The 18862-nt window shown below is 41.1% G+C and overlaps 1 protein-coding gene across 1 annotated transcript in view; it reads right to left on the bottom strand.

Moving 5' to 3' along the window:
* The window catches only part of LOC116371561 (equilibrative nucleoside transporter 4), a 31467-nt gene extending 28138 nt beyond the window's left edge, over window positions 1–3329 (bottom strand). The window contains exon 1 of the mRNA XM_031820412.1: window positions 3185–3329. Within this exon, the coding sequence (XP_031676272.1) occupies window positions 3185–3221 (37 nt within the window). The 5' untranslated portion in view covers window positions 3222–3329. The remainder of the gene's footprint in view (window positions 1–3184) is intronic.
* Between the last annotated feature and the right edge of the window lie 15533 nt (window positions 3330–18862).

Below are 18862 nucleotides of genomic sequence, written 5' to 3'. Positions count from 1 at the left end.
CCTAGCTCCAACAGTAATATCTAATGCTTGTGTTTCTAGCTCCAACAGTACAGTAATATCTAATGCTTGTGTTCCTAGCTCCAACAGTACAGTAATATCTAATGCTTGTGTTTCTAGCTCCAACAGTAATATCTAATGCTTGTGTTTCTAGCTCCAACAGTAATATATAATGCTTGTGTTTCTAGCTCCAACAGTAATATCTAATGATTGTGTTTCTAGCTCCAACAGTAATATCTAATGATTGTGTTTCTAGCTCCAACAGTACAGTAATATCTAATGCTTGTGTTTCTAGCTCCAACAGTAATATCTAATGATTGTGTTTCTAGCTCCAACAGTACAGTAATATATAATGCTTGTGTTTCTAGCTCCAACAATACAGTAATATATAATGATTGTGTTTCTAGCTCCAACAGTAATATCTAATGATTGTGTTTCTAGCTCCAACAGTACAGTAATATATAATGCTTGTGTTTCTAGCTCCAACAGTAATATCTAATGATTGTGTTTCTAGCTCCAACAGTACAGTAATATATAATGCTTGTGTTTCTAGCTCCAACAGTAATATCTAATGCTTGTGTTTCTAGCTCCAACAGTAATATATAATGATTGTGTTTCTAGCTCCAACAGTACAGTAATATCTAATGCTTGTGTTTCTAGCTCCAACAGTAATATCTAATGCTTGTGTTTCTAGCTCCAACAGTAATATCTAATGCTTGTGTTTCTAGCTCCAACAGTAATATATAATGATTGTGTTTCTAGCTCCAACAGTACAGTAATATCTAATGATTGTGTTTCTAGCTCCAACAGTAATATCTAATGCTTGTGTTTCTAGCTCCAACAGTAATATCTAATGCTTGTGTTTCTAGCTCCAACAGTAATATCTAATGCTTGTGTTCCTAGCTCCAACAGTAATATCTAATGCTTGTGTTTCTAGCTCCAACAGTAATATATAATGCTTGTGTTTCTAGCTCCAACAGTAATATCTAATGCTTGTGTTCCTAGCTCCAACAGTAATATCTAATGCTTGTGTTTCTAGCTCCAACAGTACAGTAATATATAATGCTTGTGTTTCTAGCTCCAACAGTAATATCTAATGCTTGTGTTTCTAGCTCCAACAGTAATATATAATGCTTGTGTTTCTAGCTCCAACAGTAATATATAATGCTTGTGTTTCTAGCTCCAACAGTACAGTAATATATAATGATTGTGTTTCTAGCTCCAACAGTACAGTAATATATAATGCTTGTGTTTCTAGCTCCAACAGTACAGTAATATATAATGATTGTGTTTCTAGCTCCAACAGTACAGTAATATCTAATGCTTGTGTTTCTAGCTCCAACAGTTCAGTAATATCTAATGCTTGTGTTTCTAGCTCCAACAGTAATATCTAATGCTTGTGTTTCTAGCTCCAACAGTAATATATAATGCTTGTGTTTCTAGCTCCAACAGTACAGTAATATATAATGATTGTGTTTCTAGCTCCAACAGTACAGTAATATATAATGCTTGTGTTTCTAGCTCCAACAGTACAGTAATATATAATGATTGTGTTTCTAGCTCCAACAGTACAGTAATATCTAATGCTTGTGTTTCTAGCTCCAACAGTTCAGTAATATCTAATGCTTGTGTTTCTAGCTCCAACAGTAATATCTAATGCTTGTGTTTCTAGCTCCAACAGTAATATATAATGCTTGTGTTTCTAGCTCCAACAGTAATTTATAATGCTTGTGTTTCTAGCTCCAACAGTAATATCTAATGCTTGTGTTCCTAGCTCCAACAGTAATATCTAATGCTTGTGTTTCTAGCTCCAACAGTACAGTAATATATAATGCTTGTGTTTCTAGCTCCAACAGTAATATCTAATGCTTGTGTTCCTAGCTCCAACAGCAATATCTAATGCTTGTGTTCCTAGCTCCAACAGTAATATCTAATGCTTGTGTTTCTAGCTCCAACAGTAATATATAATGCTTGTGTTTCTAGCTCCAACAGTAATATATAATGCTTGTGTTCCTAGCTCCAACAGTAATATCTAATGCTTGTGTTCCTAGCTCCAACAGTAATATCTAATGCTTGTGTTTCTAGCTCCAACAGTACAGTAATATCTAATGCTTGTGTTCCTAGCTCCAACAGTACAGTAATATCTAATGCTTGTGTTTCTAGCTCCAACAGTACAGTAATATCTAATGCTTGTGTTTCTAGCTCCAACAGTAATATCTAATGATTGTGTTTCTAGCTCCAACAGTACAGTAATATATAATGCTTGTGTTTCTAGCTCCAACAGTACAGTAATATATAATGATTGTGTTTCTAGCTCCAACAGTAATATCTAATGATTGTGTTTCTAGCTCCAACAGTACAGTAATATATAATGCTTGTGTTTCTAGCTCCAACAGTAATATCTAATGATTGTGTTTCTAGCTCCAACAGTACAGTAATATATAATGCTTGTGTTTCTAGCTCCAACAGTAATATCTAATGCTTGTGTTTCTAGCTCCAACAGTAATATATAATGATTGTGTTTCTAGCTCCAACAGTACAGTAATATCTAATGCTTGTGTTTCTAGCTCCAACAGTCAGTAATATCTAATGATTGTGTTTCTAGCTCCAACAGTACAGTAATATATAATGATTGTGTTTCTAGCTCCAACAGTAATATATAATGATTGTGTTTCTAGCTCCAACAGTCAGTAATATATAATGATTGTGTTTCTAGCTCCAACAGTAATATCTAATGATTGTGTTTCTAGCTCCAACAGTAATATCTAATGATTGTGTTTCTAGCTCCAACAGTACAGTAATATCTAATGATTGTGTTCCTAGCTCCAACAGTAATATCTAATGCTTGTGTTTCTAGCTCCAACAGTAATATCTAATGATTGTGTTTCTAGCTCCAACAGTACAGTAATATATAATGATTGTGTTTCTAGCTCCAACAGTACAGTAATATATAATGATTGTGTTTCTAGCTCCAACAGTACAGTAATATATAATGATTGTGTTTCTAGCTCCAACAGTACAGTAATATATAATGATTGTGTTTCTAGCTCCAACAGTACAGTAATATATAATGATTGTGTTTCTAGCTCCAACAGTACAGTAATATATAATGATTGTGTTTCTAGCTCCAACAGTAATATATAATGATTGTGTTTCTAGCTCCAACAGTACAGTAAGAGAGACTCACCCGGTTCTGACAGGGCCAGCACCCCTCTCTCCGGCATTCCCTTGGTCCCCTCCTCTTCCTCCAGCTGGTACGAGTCGAAGCTATAACTCTGCACTACACTGGTTTCTCTGCCCTCCCTCCATCCGGCCCTCCCTGCCCGTCCCTCTCCCCCCTCCCTCTCCTCTCTCCCTGTCTGGCCCCATCCCTCCCTCTCCTCTCTCCCTGTCTGGCCCCATCCCTCCCTCTCCTCTCTCCCTGTCTGGCCCCATCCCTCCCTCTCCTCTCTCCCTGTCTGGCCCCATCCCTCTCTCTCCTCTCTCCCTGTCTGGTCCCATCCCTCTCTCTCCTCTCTCCCTGTCTGGCCCCATCCCTCTCTCTCCTCAGGGGTCTGTGCTGGGGTTGGCCTCCGTCGCTCCACTCCTGCTGTACTCATTATGGTACACTACACACACACGCAAAGGAATACACACTCCTAACACTCTTCTTGCAAAACACACGCTACACACACCTGGAGAGGAGAGGAGAGGAGAGGAGAGGAGAGGAGAGGAGAGGAGAGGAGAGGAGAGGAGAGGAGAGGAGAGGAGAGGAGAGGAGAGGAGAGGAGAGGCTACACAACCTTCCCTCCAAGACACACACAGAGCTAACAGTGGAGAGGAGAGGCAGGAGGTTTTGGGGTGATGGTGACCTGTAGGAGGAGACAACAGAACAACATGATAGTCAGGTGTTAGACCTCCAAGCTGATATCTCTGTTTTGACTGTCAAAACATAGGACAGCAAACAGACACAAACGCAGACTCTCTCTCTCCTCCCCCCCCCCCCTCTCTCCCCCCCCCCCTCTCTCCCCCCCCCCCCCCCCCTCTCTCGGTAAATACTAAATACACACATCTGTAACCAACCCCACCACCAGCCTCTAGTCTTTTCTGTCAACACAGTTCATCTCCCTACAACAGACTATAACAGTGGTGTGTGCTGAGTGCTGAAGGAATGGACAAGCTTTACACTAGACCTTACACAACACGTCATTCACACAGGCAGGCAGCAGGCAGGCAGGCAGGCAGGCAGACCTTACACAACACGTTGTTCACGCAGGCAGGCAGGCAGGCAGACCTTACACAACACGTTGTTCACGCAGGCAGGCAGGCAGGCAGGCAGACAGACAGACAGGCAGCTGAAGGCCTCATATATCATAATGATGCGCTCTCTCTCGTCCACTGACCGCTAGAAAACAGTTGGGTGTGATTACAGTTCCAACCACTAGGCGGCGCTCACAGACTCTTAGTCAGGGGCAGAATGAAAGGGACCGACATAAAGTGATTGAAACATGAACCAAACAGACTCGTACAGCGTTACACATTCAACAACGGCCTATCGGTCAAGAAAAACATACATGTTCTTTTAATGCCATGTGAAAGTGAAGAGTAAAGTTGGTTTTATTCTGTAGCGAAAAAAACAAACATATTGGATGACAGATTAAATCAACTAATAGTCTATGTGTATCGGCCTATTTAACAAATAATTCGCCTAATCCTTGTGTTTGCAGATATTCCTGTATCAGTAGCCTCGCCTTGAGCTCTGTGTCCGTCTGATGACGTTACGACGAAAAACACCGGGAGGGAAAACTAACTGTCTAGACTCCAATTTAATTACAATAAATATAGACTATAAAATGAATAATATTCATTTTAGAAGCAGCAGTCCACCCATCTCGTTTTTATTCTGTCAGTTATTAATATAAACGAACCAGATACGTGAACACAATTCAGGTATTGCAGCTCCGTTGTAGCCCTCCAACCGTTTCTCCCAAACACACCGAACAAACAACAGGTTCTCCATCCATCCTTTCCTCCAGCCCTCATCACCTTTCCTTACGACGCCGTCTGAGCCTCTATTCCTAGGACAACGGAACAGTCTTTATTCTCCCGTGGTCTCCCGGGTCGATGCTCTCGGTGCTGCTGTCTCCTGTCCGTTAACCGCCTCCATCAGAAGGGAACTCCCGCTGCCGGATCGCGGCTCCCGTCCTGCTCTCCCGGTGCTGCTTCAGGCGGAGAAACGTCCACCGCCGCTGGCTTGACGCTGCTGTCGCTCGACCTCAAACACCGTTATACACCTCTTTAAACGGGAAATCACCTGACTTGCGTCATCCTAGCGTATTATATTGGTATGAATAAGAAGTTGTCGGTTCACCGGTTTCAGTCAGTCAGCTACATCTGGCCAGTATAATCGTCACGGTCAGACGTAACATATTATGTCTCCACATGACACGAGTCAATGATAAGGCTGAACCACCGTCAACAAGGACAGTGTGTATATTACAGTGTCAATATATAATAACTAGATTCGCAGTTACTAAAATCTGCTTTAAATCAAATACAGCTTCCTGTTTCTACTCTTCTACTTCCTGTTTCTACTCTTCTACAGCAGCAGACACATTATGTTCCCTGGAGACACACAACGCTTCCTGTTTCTACTCTTCTACAGCAGCAGACACATTATGTTCCCTGGGGACACACAACACAACACACACAACACAACACAACACACACACACACAACGCTTCCTGTTTCTACACTTCTACAGCAGCAGACACATTATGTTCCCTGGAGACACACAACACAACACACACAACACTACGCTTCCTGTTTCTACTCTTCTACAGCAGCAGACACATTATGTTCCCTGGAGACACACAACACACACACACACACTACGCTTCCTGTTTCTACTCTTCTACAGCAGCAGACACATTATGTTCCCTGGGGACAGACACACACACACACAACGCTTCCTGTTTCTACTTTTCTACTTCCTGTTTCTACTCTTCTACAGCAGCAGACACATTATGTTCCCTGGAGACACACAACGCTTCCTGTTTCTACTCTTCTACAGCAGCAGACACATTATGTTCCCTGGAGACACACAACGCTTCCTGTTTCTACTCTTCTACAGCAGCAGACACATTATGTTCCCTGGAGACACACAACGCTTCCTGTTTCTACTCTTCTACAGCAGCAGACACATTATGTTCCCTGGAGACACACAACGCTTCCTGTTTCTACTCTTCTACAGCAGCAGACACATTATGTTCCCTGGAGACACACAACACAACACACACACAACACAACACAACACACACAACACACGCTAATGTAATCTAGATAATTAAGTTCCTATGACACATCCTGAGCTAGCAGGTTGTCATAGAGACCGGTGTCCTCAGCTTGACTCCCCTTTAGAGAAAGAGAGAGAGGGGGGAGACAGGAGAGAAAGAGAGGAAGGAGAGAGAAACAGAGAGAGGAGAGAGAAACAGAGAAAGGGTGTGTAAATTGTTGTCCTGGTAGTTCATTAAACGTCTAAGTCTGATCATTTATTGATCACATACAGAACTCTGCATCAATATTTATTCCTGTCGCTTTGGGAATCACTTAAAAGGTCACACAGTGTCATCACAAACTCCTCACCTCCTCCCCTCCTCTCCTCTCCTCTCCTCCTCTCTTCCCCTCCTCTCCTCTCCCCTCTCCCTTCCCCTTCCTCCTCTTCTCCCCTCTCCTCTTCTCTTCTCCACTCTCCTCCCCTCCTCTTCTCCCCTCCTCTCCCTCCTCCTCCTCTCCCCTTCCCTTCCTCCTCTTCTCCCCTCTTCTCTTCTCCCCTCCTCTTCTCCCCTCCTCTCCTCCCCGCTTCTCTCCTCCTCTTCCCCCCTCCCCCCTTCTCTTCTCCTCTCCTCCTCTTCTCCCCTCTCCTCTCCTCCCCCTTCTCTTCTCTTCTCCTCCCCTCTTCTCTTCTCCTCCCCTCTCCTTCCCTCTTCTCTTCTCCCCTCTCCCCTCCCCTCCTCTTCTCCCCTCCTCTTCTTCCCTCCTCCCCTCTTCTCCCCTCTCCTCTTCTTCCCTCCTCCCCTCCTCTTCTCCCCTCCTCTTCTCCCCTCTCCTCCTAACCCTTCCCATGATCCATCTCCATTATAGCCTCTCTGTCTGCTCTCATCTATCTCACAGAGAGAGAGAGACTGACCCAAACTGAAGGAAAGCTTTGACTATGTACAGACCCAGTGAGCATAGCCTTGCTATTGAGAAAGGCCTCCGTAGGCAGACCCACAAAGAATGAAAAAACAAACCAATATCTACTGGGTGAAATACCACATTGTAGCATCACAGCAGCAAGATGTGTGACCCATATTTACATGTTTTTATTTTCCCTTGTGTACTTTAACCATTTGTACATCGTTACAACCCTGTATATATATATATAATATGACATTTGAAATGTCTTTATTCTTTAGGAACTTTTGGAACTTCTGTATGTGTAATGTTTACTGTTCATTTTTATTGTTTATTTCACTTTTGTATATTATCTACCTCACTTGCTTTGGCAATGTTAACACATGTGTCCCATGACAATAAAGCCCCTTGAATTGAATTGAATTGAAATTGAGAGGAGGGAGGGAGATCAGAGAGAGAGGAGAGATAGAGAGAGAGAGAGGAGAGAGAGAGGAAAGAGAGAGCGAGAGAGAGGAAAGAGAGAGAGAGAGAGGAAAGAGAGACCGAGAGAGAGGAAAGAGAGAGAGAGAGAGGAAAGAGAGAGCGAGAGAGAGGAAAGAGAGAGAGAGAGAGAGAGAGAGAGAGAAAGAGAGGAGAGAGAAAGGTCCTGTTCTGTATGGACAGACAGACATGAAGAGATGTTAACTGCACCTTGTAACATTCATACACATTCAAAACACATAGTTTACTGTATAAATACTACTATATCTCAGTACCAGTACAATATAAACACTACTATATCTCAGTACCAGTACAATATAAATACTACTATATCTCAGTACCAGTACAATATAAATACTACTATATCTCAGTACCAGTACAGTATAAATACTACTATATCTCAGTACCAGTACAATATAAATACTACTATATCTCAGTACCAGTACAATATAAACACTACTATATCTCAGTACCAGTACAATATAAATACTACTATATCTCAGTACCAGTACAGTATAAATACTACTATATCTCAGTACCAGTACAATATAAATACTACTATATCTCAGTACCAGTACAGTATAAATACTACTATATCTCAGTACCAGTACAATATAAATACTACTATATCTCAGTACCAGTACAATATAAATACTACTATATCTCAGTACCAGTACAATATAAATACTACTATATCTCAGTACCAGTACTGTATAAATACTACTATATCTCAGTACCAGTACAGTATAAATACTACTATATCTCAGTACACTACTATATCTCAGTACCAGTACAGTATAAATACTACTATATCTCAGTACCAGTAGCCCACCAAGTACAATATAAACACTACTATATCTCAGTACACTACTATATCTCAGTACCAGTACAGTATAAATACTACTATATCTCAGTACCAGTAGCCCACCAAGTACAATATAAATACTACTATATCTCAGTACACTACTATATCTCAGTACCAGTACAATATAAATACTACTATATCTCAGTACCAGTACAATATAAATACTACTATATCTCAGTACCAGTACAATATAAACACTACTATATCTCAGTACCAGTACAATATAAATACTACTATATCTCAGTACCAGTACAATATAAATACTACTATATCTCAGTACCAGTACAGTATAAATACTACTATATCTCAGTACCAGTACATTATAAATACTACTATATCTCAGTACCAGTACAATATAAATACTACTATATCTCAGTACCAGTACAATATAAATACTACTATATCTCAGTACCAGTACAGTATAAATACTACTATATCTCAGTACCAGTACAGTATAAATACTACTATATCTCAGTACCAGTACAATATAAATACTACTATATCTCAGTACCAGTACAATATAAATACTACTATATCTCAGTACCAGTACAGTATAAATACTACTATATCTCAGTACCAGTACAATATAAATACTACTATATCTCAGTACCAGTACAATATAAATACTACTATATCTCAGTACCAGCACAATATAAATACTACTATATCTCAGTACCAGTACAATATAAATACTACTATATCTCAGTACCAGTACAATATAAATACTACTATATCTCAGTACCAGTACAGTATAAATACTACTATATCTCAGTACCAGTACAATATAAATACTACTATATCTCAGTACCAGTACAATATAAACACTACTATATCTCAGTACCAGTACAATATAAATACTACTATATCTCAGTACCAGTACAGTATAAATACTACTATATCTCAGTACCAGTACAATATAAATACTACTATATCTCAGTACCAGTACAGTATAAATACTACTATATCTCAGTACACTACTATATCTCAGTACCAGTACAATATAAATACTACTATATCTCAGTACCAGTACAATATAAATACTACTATATCTCAGTACCAGTACAATATAAATACTACTATATCTCAGTACCAGTACAATATAAATACTACTATATCTCAGTACCAGTACAATATAAATACTACTATATCTCAGTACCAGTAGCACACCAAGTACAATATAAATACTACTATATCTCAGTACCAGTACAATATAAATACTACTATATCTCAGTACCAGTTGCCCACCAAGTACATTATAAATACTACTATATCTCAGTACCAGTAGCACACCAAGTACATTATAAATACTACTATATCTCAGTACCAGTAGCACACCAAGTACAATATAAATACTACTATATCTCAGTACCAGTAGCACACCAAGTACATTATAAATACTACTATATCTCAGTACCAGTAGCCCACCAAGTACATTATAAATACTACTATATCTCAGTACCAGTAGCCCACCAAGTACATTATAAATACAACTTAATTGATCTCAATTAGAAGTCAATAGTATTGAATGCATCACCTCACAGAAACATCTCCTACAGTAACCATTATCACCTCACAGAAACATCTCCTACAGTAACCATTATCACCTCACAGAAACATCTCCTACAGTAACCATTATCACCTCACAGAAACATCTCCTACAGTAACCATTATCACCTCACAGAAACATCTCCTACAGTAACCATTATCACCTCACAGAAACATCTCCTACAGTAACCATTATCACCTCACAGAAACATCTCCTACAGTAACCATTATCACCTCACAGAAACATCTCCTACAGTAACCATTATCACCTCACAGAAACATTTCCTACAGTAACCATTATCACCTCACAGAAACATCTCCTACAGTAACCATTATCACCTCACAGAAACATCTCCTACAGTAACCATTATCACCTCACAGAAACATCTCCTACAGTAACCATTATCACCTCACAGAAACATCTCCTACAGTAACCATTATCACCTCACAGAAACATCTCCTACAGTAACCATTATCACCTCACAGAAACATCTCCTACTAGATCTACTGCAGTAACCATAATCACCTCACAGAAACATCTCCTACTAGATCTACTGCAGTAACCATAATCACCTCACAGAAACATCTCCTACAGTAACCATAATCACCTCACAGAAACATCTCCTACTAGATCTACTGCAGTACCCATTATCACCTCACAGAAACATCTCCTACTAGATCTACTGCAGTAACCATAATCACCTCACAGAAACATCTACTACTAGATCTACTGCAGTAACCATTATCACCTCACAGAAACATCTCCTACTAGATCTACTGCAGTAACCATAATCACCTCACAGAAACATCTCCTACTATATCTACTGCAGTAACCATAATCACCTCACAGAAACATCTCCTACTAGATCTACTGCAGTACCCATTATCACCTCACAGAAACATCTCCTACTAGATCTACTGCAGTAACCATAATCACCTCACAGAAACATCTCCTACTAGATCTACTGCAGTAACCATTATCACCTCACAGAAACATCTACTACTAGATCTACTGCAGTAACCATAATCACCTCACAGAAACATCTCCTACTATATCTACTGCAGTAACCATAATCACCTCACAGAAACATCTCCTACTAGATCTACTGCAGTAACCATAATCACCTCACAGAAACATCTCCTACTATATCTACTGCAGTAACCATAATCACCTCACAGAAACATCTCCTACTAGATCTACTGCAGTAACCATAATCACCTCACAGAAACATCTCCTACTAGATCTACTGCAGTAACCATTATCACCTCACAGAAACATCTCCTACAGTAACCATTATCACCTCACAGAAACATCTACTACTAGATCTACTGCAGTAACCATTATCACCTCACAGAAACATCTCCTACAGTAACCATAATCACCTCACAGAAACATCTCCTACTAGATCTACTGCAGTAACCATTATCACCTCACAGAAACATCTCCTACTAGATCTACTGCAGTACCCATTATCACCTCACAGAAACATCTCCTACAGTAACCATAATCACCTCACAGAAACATCTCCTACTAGATCTACTGCAGTAACCATAATCACCTCACAGAAACATATCCTACTAGATCTACTGCAGTACCCATTATCACCTCACAGAAACATCTCCTACAGTAACCATTATCACCTCACAGAAACATCTCCTACTAGATCTACTGCAGTAACCATAATCACCTCACAGAAACATATCCTACTAGATCTACTGCAGTACCCATTATCACCTCACAGAAACATCTCCTACAGTAACTATAATCACCTCACAGAAACATCTCCTACAGTAACCATAATCACCTCACAGAAACATCTCCTACTAGATCTACTGCAGTGACCATAATCACCTCACAGAAACATCTCCTACTAGATCTACTGCAGTGACCATAATCACCTCACAGAAACATCTACTACTAGATCTACTGCAGTAACCATAATCACCTCACAGAAACATCTCCTACTAGATCTACTGCAGTGACCATAATCACCTCACAGAAACATCTCCTACTAGATCTACTGCAGTAACCATTATCACCTCACAGAAACATCTCCTACTAGATCTACTGCAGTGACCATAATCACCTCACAGAAACATCTCCTACTAGATCTACTGCAGTAACCATTATCACCTCACAGAAACATCTCCTACAGTAACCATTATCACCTCACAGAAACATCTACTACTAGATCTACTGCAGTAACCATTATCACCTCACAGAAACATCTCCTACAGTAACCATAATCACCTCACAGAAACATCTCCTACTAGATCTACTGCAGTAACCATTATCACCTCACAGAAACATCTCCTACTAGATCTACTGCAGTACCCATTATCACCTCACAGAAACATCTCCTACAGTAACCATAATCACCTCACAGAAACATCTCCTACTAGATCTACTGCAGTAACCATAATCACCTCACAGAAACATATCCTACTAGATCTACTGCAGTACCCATTATCACCTCACAGAAACATCTCCTACAGTAACCATTATCACCTCACAGAAACATCTCCTACTAGATCTACTGCAGTGACCATAATCACCTCACAGAAACATCTACTACTAGATCTACTGCAGTAACCATAATCACCTCACAGAAACATCTCCTACTAGATCTACTGCAGTGACCATAATCACCTCACAGAAACATCTCCTACTAGATCTACTGCAGTAACCATTATCACCTCACAGAAACATCTCCTACTAGATCTACTGCAGTGACCATAATCACCTCACAGAAACATCTCCTACTAGATCTACTGCAGTAACCATTATCACCTCACAGAAACATCTCCTACAGTAACCATTATCACCTCACAGAAACATCTACTACTAGATCTACTGCAGTAACCATTATCACCTCACAGAAACATCTCCTACAGTAACCATAATCACCTCACAGAAACATCTCCTACTAGATCTACTGCAGTAACCATTATCACCTCACAGAAACATCTCCTACTAGATCTACTGCAGTACCCATTATCACCTCACAGAAACATCTCCTACAGTAACCATAATCACCTCACAGAAACATCTCCTACTAGATCTACTGCAGTAACCATAATCACCTCACAGAAACATATCCTACTAGATCTACTGCAGTACCCATTATCACCTCACAGAAACATCTCCTACAGTAACCATTATCACCTCACAGAAACATCTCCTACTAGATCTACTGCAGTAACCATAATCACCTCACAGAAACATATCCTACTAGATCTACTGCAGTACCCATTATCACCTCACAGAAACATCTCCTACAGTAACTATAATCACCTCACAGAAACATCTCCTACAGTAACCATAATCACCTCACAGAAACATCTCCTACTAGATCTACTGCAGTGACCATAATCACCTCACAGAAACATCTCCTACTAGATCTACTGCAGTGACCATAATCACCTCACAGAAACATCTACTACTAGATCTACTGCAGTAACCATAATCACCTCACAGAAACATCTCCTACTAGATCTACTGCAGTGACCATAATCACCTCACAGAAACATCTCCTACTAGATCTACTGCAGTAACCATTATCACCTCACAGAAACATCTCCTACTAGATCTACTGCAGTGACCATAATCACCTCACAGAAACATCTCCTACTAGATCTACTGCAGTAACCATTATCACCTCACAGAAACATCTCCTACTAGATCTACTGCAGTAACCATAATCACCTCACAGAAACATCTCCTACTAGATCTACTGCAGTACCCATAATCACCTCACAGAAACATCTCCTACTAGATCTACTGCAGTAACCATAATCACCTCACAGAAACATCTCCTACTAGATCTACTGCAGTAACCATAATCACCTCACAGAAACATCTCCTACTAGATCTACTGCAGTAACCATAATCACCTCACAGAAACATCTACTGCAGTGACCATAATCACCTCACAGAAACATCTCCTACTAGATCTACTGCAGTAACCATAATCACCTCACAGAAACATCTACTGCAGTAACCATAATCACCTCACAGAAACATCTACTACTAGATCTACTGCAGTAACCATAATCACCTCACAGAAACATCTCCTACTAGATCTACTGCAGTGACCATAATCACCTCACAGAAACATCTCCTACTAGATCTACTGCAGTGACCATAATCACCTCACAGAAACATCTCCTACTAGATCTACTGCAGTGACCATAATCACCTCACAGAAACATATGCTACTAGATCTACTGCAGTGACCATAATCACCTCACAGAAACATCTCCTACTAGATCTACTGCAGTGACCATAATCACCTCACAGAAACATCTACTGCAGTAACCATAATCACCTCACAGAAACATCTCCTACTAGATCTACTGCAGTAACCATAATCACCTCACAGAAACATCTACTACTAGATCTACTGCAGTAACCATTATCACCTCACAGAAACATCTACTACAGTAACCATAATCACCTCACAGAAACATCTACTACTAGATCTACTGCAGTAACCATAATCACCTCACAGAAACATCTACTACTAGATCTACTGCAGTAACCATTATCACCTCACAGAAACATCTACTACAGTAACCATAATCACCTCACAGAAACATCTACTACTAGATCTACTGCAGTAACCATTATCACCTCACAGAAACATATCCTACTAGATCTACTGCAGTAACCATTATCACCTCACAGAAACATATCCTACTAGATCTACTGCAGTAACCATTATCACCTCACAGAAACATCTCCTACTAGATCTACTGCAGTAACCATAATCACCTCACAGAAACATCTACTACTAGATCTACTGCAGTAACCATTATCACCTCACAGAAACATCTCCTACTAGATCTACTGCAGTACCCATAATCACCTCACAGAAACATCTACTACTAGATCTACTGCAGTAACCATTATCACCTCACAGAAACATCTACTACTAGATCTACTGCAGTAACCATTATCACCTCACAGAAACATCTCCTACTAGATCTACTGCAGTAACCATAATCACCTCACAGAAACATCTCCTACTAGATCTACTGCAGTAACCATTATCACCTCACAGAAACATCTCCTGCAGTAACCATAATCACCTCACAGAAACATCTCCTACTAGATCTACTGCAGTAACCATAATCACCTCACAGAAACATCTACTACTAGATCTACTGCAGTAACCATTATCACCTCACAGAAACATCTCCTACTAGATCTACTGCAGTAACCATTATCACCTCACAGAAACATCTACTGCAGTAACCATAATCACCTCACAGAAACATCTACTGCAGTAACCATGATGTGCCGTGAATACTAGCCCAGCAGTGTCAGATATTTACAATGTGCCGTGAATACTAGCCCAGCAGTGTCAGATATTTACAATGTGCCGTGAATACTATCCTAGCAGCAGTCAGATATTTACAATGTGCCGTGAATACTAGCCTAGCAGCAGTCAGATATTTACAATGTGCTATGAATACTATCCTAGCAGTGTCAGATATTTACAATGTGCCATGAATACTATCCTAGCAGTGTCAGATATTTACAATGTGCCGTGAATACTATCCTAGCAGCAGTCAGATATTTACAATGTGCCGTGAATACTAGCCCAGCAGTGTCAGATATTTACAATGTGCCGTGAATACTAGCCCAGCAGTGTTAGATATTTACAATGTGCCGTGAATACTATCCCAGCAGTGTCAGATATTTACAATGTGCCGTGAATACTAGCCCAGTAGTGTCAGATATTTACAATGTGCCGTGAATACTATCCTAGCAGCAGTCAGATATTTACAATGTGCTATGAATACTATCCTAGCAGTGTCAGATATTTACAATGTGCCGTGAATACTAGCCTAGCAGTGTCAGATATTTACAATGTGCCGTGAATACTATCCTAGCAGCAGTCAGATATTTACAATGTGCCGTGAATACTAGCCCAGCAGTATCAGATATTTACAAAATGCCGTGAATACTAGCCCAGCAGTGTCAGATATTTACAATGTGCCGTGAATACTATCCCAGCAGTGTCAGATATTTACAATGTGCAGTGAATACTAGCCCAGCAGCAGTCAGATATTTACAATGTGCCGTGAATACTAGCCTAGCAGTGTCAGATATTTACAATGTGCCGTGAATACTATCCTAGCAGCAGTCAGATATTTACAATGTGCCGTGAATACTAGCCTAGCAGCAGTCAGATATTTACAATGTGCCGTGAATACTAGCCCAGCAGTGTCATATATTTACAATGTGCCGTGAATACTAGCCCAGCAGTGTCAGATATTTACAATGTGCCGTGAATACTTTCCTAGTAGCAGTCAGATATTTACAATGTGCCGTGAATACTAGCCCAGCAGTGTCAGATATTTACAATGTGCCATGAATACTAGCCCAGCAGTGTCAGATATTTACAATGTGCCGTGAATACTATCCCAGCAGTGTCAGATATTTACAATGTGCCGTGAATACTATCCTAGCAGCAGTCAGATATTTACAATGTGCCGTGAATACTAGCCTAGCAGCAGTCAGATATTTACAATGTGCTATGAATACTAGCCCAGCAGTGTCATATATTTACAATGTGCCGTGAATACTATCCTAGCACTGTCAGATATTTACAATGTGCCGTGAATACTAGCCTAGCAGTGTCAGATATTTACAATGTGCCGTGAATACTATCCTAGCAGCAGTCAGATATTTACAATGTGCCATGAATACTAGCCCAGCAGTATCAGATATTTACAATGTGCCGTGAATACTAGCCCAGCAGTGTCAGATATTTACAATGTGCCGTGAATACTATCCCAGCAGTGTCAGATATTTACAATGTGCCGTGAACACTAGCCCAGTAGTGTCAGATATTTACAATGTGCCGTGAATACTAGCCCAGCAGTGTCAGATATTTACAATGTGCCGTGAATACTAGCCCAGTAGTGTCAGATATTTACAATGTGCCGTGAATACTAGCCTAGATCACCATAGTAACTAGTATTACTAACCTAGGACATAGATCATCATAGTAACTATGATTACTAACATGGGACATAGATCACCATAGTAACTATGATTACTAAGCTGGGACATAGATCACCATGTGAACTCTCCTCCTCTCTACTCCCTCCCCTCCTCCTCTCTCCTCCCTCCCCTCCTCTCTCCTCCCTTTTCTCTCCTCTCTCCTCCCTCCCCTCCTCTCTCCTCCCTCCCTTTTGTCTCCTCCCTCCCCTCCTCTCTCCTCCCTCCCTTTTCTCTCCTCCCTCCCCTCCTCTCTCCTCTCCTCTCCTCTCTCCTCCCTCCCCTCCTCTCTCCTCCCTCCCTTTTGTCTCCTTCCTCCCCTTTTCTCTCCTCCTTCCCCTTTCTCTCCTCCCTCCCCTTTCTCTCCTCCCTCCTCCTAACTCCTCCCTCCCCTCCTCCTCTTGCCTCCCTCCCTTTCTCTCCTCCCTCCTCTCTCCTCTCCCTCCCCTTTCTCTCCTCCCTCCCATCCTCTCTCCTCCCTCCCCTCCTCCTCCTCCTCCTTCCCCTTTCTCTCCTCCCTCCCCTCCTCCTCCTCCTCTTTCTATCAGTGTCTTTATAGCAGCACTCCCCCCCAGGCCAACTGCCTCTTGAGGTGGAATAAAATCACTAATGTCTTTGTGTGTGTGTGTGTGTGTGTGTGTGTGTGTGTGTGTGTTTGCTTAGGGCATCAGCAGTACTCCAATTAATTGCCTACCAGCTCTTACAGAATATCAGAGAGACACACACACACACACACACACACTAGATCGCTCTGAGGCTGAAATTTAAATCAGCAGTTTGTTTCTGTCAGACCTGAGTCTGCTGATAGTTACGTGTGTGTGTGTGTGTGTGTGTGTGTGTGTGTGTGTGTGTGTGTGTGTGTGTGTGTGTGTGTGTGTGTGTGTGTGTGTGTGTGTGTGTGTGTGTGTGTGTGTGTGTGTGTGTGTTTGGGAAGCAGGGTGTGTGTGCGCCTCTCAACAGGAACAGAGCGAAACAGGGTGATTGGATTCAGTTCCTACCGCCTCATTTAAATAACAGACGCACGACAGAGCTACGTCTGGTTCCACACCTTCAGATAGAGAAGAGGAAGAGGGAGAGGGAGAGGGAGAGGGAGAGGAGAGGAGAGGAGAGGAGAGGAGAGGAGAGGAGAGGAGAGGAGAGGAGAGGAGAGGAGAGGAGAGGAGAGGAGAGGAGAGGAGAGGAGAGGAGAGGAGAGGAGAGATAGAGAAGAGGAGAGGAGAGAATAGAGGGAGAGTCAACATTTAAGCTCACTGACTAGACTGTCACACCAGATAAAATACGTCCCATAATTATCAAAGACGGAGAGAGCTGGAGGAGAGATGGAGGAGAGATAGAGAGAGGGAGATGGAGGAGAGATAGAGGGAGATGGAGAGAGATGGAGGAGAGATAGAGAGATGGAGAGAGAGAGATGGAGGAGAGAGATGGAGAGAGAGATGGAGACGGAGAGAGAGATGGAGAGAGAGAGAGAGATGGAGGAGAGATATGGAGGAGAGAGAGAGAGAGAGGGAGAGAGAGAGAGAGAGAGAGAGAGAGAGAGAGAGAGAGAGACGGAGAGAGAGATGGAGGAGAGAGAGAGCAAGAGAAAGTGCTCTAACTGAAATGTCTGAATCCCTGCACATTGTAAATACGGTATAAATACTGAACAAAAATATAAAACGCAACATGCAACAATTTCAAAGATTTTATTGAGTTACAGTTCGTAGAAGGAAATCAGTCAATTTAAAGCCGTAAATCTATGGATTTGACATGACTGGGAATACAGATATGCATATGTTGGTCACAGACACCTTTAATAAAAAGGTAGGGGG

This window comes from Oncorhynchus kisutch, unplaced genomic scaffold, assembly GCF_002021735.2.
Source record: "Oncorhynchus kisutch isolate 150728-3 unplaced genomic scaffold, Okis_V2 scaffold3378, whole genome shotgun sequence".
NCBI classification, from domain to species: domain Eukaryota; kingdom Metazoa; phylum Chordata; class Actinopteri; order Salmoniformes; family Salmonidae; genus Oncorhynchus; species Oncorhynchus kisutch.
This window is presented reverse-complemented; position numbering and strand designations above follow the sequence as displayed.